This window comes from Aedes albopictus, chromosome 3 (assembly GCF_035046485.1).
Source record: "Aedes albopictus strain Foshan chromosome 3, AalbF5, whole genome shotgun sequence".
Taxonomy (NCBI): Eukaryota; Metazoa; Arthropoda; class Insecta; order Diptera; family Culicidae; genus Aedes; species Aedes albopictus.
In genome coordinates, this window is record NC_085138.1 from 136,491,955 (window position 1) to 136,495,122 (window position 3,168).

At 43.4% G+C, this 3,168-nt stretch overlaps 1 protein-coding gene across 1 annotated transcript; it reads left to right on the forward strand.

Moving 5' to 3' along the window:
• Window positions 1–1,458: 1,458 nt before the first annotated feature.
• Window positions 1,459–2,328, forward strand: LOC134290373 (uncharacterized). The gene has a single exon (XM_062857498.1). It carries the CDS (start codon window positions 1,459–1,461, stop codon window positions 2,326–2,328), a length of 870 nt encoding a protein of 289 aa, XP_062713482.1.
• Window positions 2,329–3,168: the final 840 nt, after the last annotated feature.

The window sequence follows — 3,168 nt, forward strand, 5'->3', positions numbered from 1 at the left end:
TGTGAAAAGGGTTATGTACCCGAAAAAATAATTTGAATAAAAAAAAAATGCATGGTTGTGTACATAATGACCGATTTGGTTGTGTTGTTGGAATAATGGTTGTGTACCCGATAAAAACTTTTTTATGATTTTGACAATGATAGTAAAGCAAGGTTGTGTACCATATGACTGATTTCATTGATTAATAATGTGAACTAGGGTTGTGTACCTGAGAGATAGAGAGAGAGAGATAGAGAGCGAGAGAGAGAGAGAGAGAGAGAGAGAGAGAGAGAGAGAGAGAGAGAGAATGCAAAGTTTTGCATTTGCGTTGAATTCTCTAATTCAATTTTAATGGGTTTGATTTAAGTTTCAGAAATAGAAAAAAAGGTAAGTGTGTTTTGTTTATTTTTTCCACAATCAACTATATGATGAGGGAGATACAGAAACTGGGGAGATTAGGTAAAATGATATGATGCATAAGATAAATTTTAAATGTATACAGGCACGTCAACAAATGATTTCGGAGACTTTAAATTCATTATTATTTGAAACCACAAATTTATATATATATATGTTACCTTATTATTTGTTGACAGCATGTTCAACGCAAGCCGAATCAAACCTTTCGATGTCACGATTGAGGCAAGCCGTTTGCCCACTGAGTGGGAAACGTGGAAGTATGATCTAGAGTCATTTTTTGTGGCTCAACGGATCGACACACAATATGAGAAACGTGCTCAATAAGCTTATCTCGGTGGACCAGGTCTGCAAGGGCTTCTAAGACATCTCCCTGGTGTAAACAGTGTACCTCATGTTACAGTTGATCCCCCATATTACGACGTAGCTGTCAAATGCCTCGATGATTATTTTGAGCCCTTTCGCCGCAAAACGTTCGAACGGCATTTGTTCCATCAAATCAGTCAGAACCCAGGGGAACGTTTCACAGACTTCGTAATGCGCCTCAGGAAACAAATTGCTAGATGTGGTTATGATTCGACTGTGATTAATGAACTCATCGCCGATCGCATTACTCAGGGATGTTGTTCCGAGGAATTGCGTCTTAAACTTCTCCAAAAGGACAGAACTTTAGACGAGGCGATCGCATTGGGAACAAGTTTGGCAGAATCTTCGCAGAAATCAACTGACTTGAGTCGGCCGCCCATGTGGAAGAAGGAGCATCAAGAAGTTCACGCAATCCGTCAGTCTTTTCCCCGGAAGTTTCCACAAGGCCTTCGCAACATTCATGCTGATACAAGCTACAATGCACGCTTCAAGAGGGATCCACAACCGCGTTATCAACGAGAGCATCCAAACGATAGATTCATATGTTACAGCTGTGGTAAACGCGGACACATCCAAGGAAGTGATGATTGCCCAGCAAAACGAACGAAGTGCGCTAAATGCGGCAGGGTCGGGCATTGGGCTAAACGATGCTACAGTCGAGGACAACCGGCGAAGCGAGGACACGAGTCAGTTCTGATGTCAGAGGAACCGAAGCCGAAACGCATCCGAGCCGTAGCGGAAGAAACGGATAAGGATCAGGCGGACCACATCTTCTATGCGATGGGGAAGAATGTTTTCGTGTTCACGGTCGGAGGAGTGAAGGTGCCAATGATAATCGACTCGGGTGCAGACGCCAACATAATCAATCGTAAGGTTTGGGATCAAATGGAAGAAGCTGGTGCACGGGTAAAGGATATGTCGGCAGCAAGTGACCGGAACCTGGTTGCGTATGCAACGGAGCAGCCCATGAACATAACTGGAACGTTTGTGGCAGAGATCGAAGCCGGCGGGAACAAGGATGTGGCTAAGTTCTACATCGTGGAAAATGGCCAGCAATGTCTGCTCGGAGATTACACAGCTAAACGGCTCAAGGTTTTGAAAGTAGGGTTTGATGTGGGGGCGGTATCGGATCAAAAGTTGAAACCTTTTCCTAAGTTCCGAAACGTGGTCGTTGAAATACCGATAAATATGGAAGTACAACCGGTCCAGCAACCCTACAGACGTCCTCCGATTGCTCTTGAGCATCTGATCGAAGAAAAATTACGTCGTCTGCTACAACAGGACATTATTGAACGTGTTAATGGTCCCTCTCCTTGGGTGTCTCCAATGGTTCCAATTACCAAGGACTCAGGAGAGATTCGGCTATGCATCGATATGCGTCAGGCGAATCGTGCAGTTTTGAGGGAAACGCATCCGCTTCCATTGGTGGACGAACTGCTAAGCTCGATGAACGGGGCAGTACGGTTTTCGAAGATTGATATCAAGGATGCGTACCACCAAGTTGAAATATCCCAGAAGTCGAGACCCATCACCACATTTATCACTAAACATGGACTCTTCAGGTAGATTGACTTATTACAAAATTGAGATAACCTTGTTTTTGAAGAATAAATAAATAACGATCCACAATTTTTTTTGTTCATTGTTTTCTTCAAATATGTATATACTTATACATATCTATGGAATAGGTACAAGAGACTAATGTTTGGCGTTAGCTGCGCACCAGAACTGTTCCAGAAGGTGATGGAATCGGTACTGGCTGGACTTGAAGGTGTTATAGTTTATCTTGACGATGCCGTTGTTCATGGAAGAAGTCAAAAGGAACATGATGAAAGATTACATGCTGTTCTGCAGAGGTTGGATGAGTACGGAGTCCTTTTGAATGATAAGAAGTGCATATTCAACGTCCGATCTTTAGATTTCCTTGGCCATGTACTTTCCGTTGATGGTGTACGTCCGACGGAGAGCAGGATAGACGCAATTCAAAGATTCAGGGAACCGCAGAACGTGTCCGAACTTAGAAGCTTTCTGGGATTAGTTTGCTACATTGGCCGATTTATTCCAGATTTGGCTTCCAAAACGGACTCCTTGAGACAGCTCCTTCGCTCTGGAGTATGTTTCGAATGGACTGATAAGGAAAAGATGGATTTCGAGGAAATCAAAGCTGCTATCTGTAAAATCGAATATCTCGGATTCTTCAATCCTAACGATCGCACGAAACTTATTGCAGATGCCAGCCCAACTGGTCTTGGGGCAGTTTTGCTGCAGGAGGACTCAAACGGCAATACTAGAGTTATTGCTTATGCCAGCAAGGCTCTCACAGACATTGAAAAGAAGTACTTTCAGACGGAAAGGGAAGCGTTGTCTCTGGTATGGAGCGTTGAAAAATTTCGACTGTATCTTCAA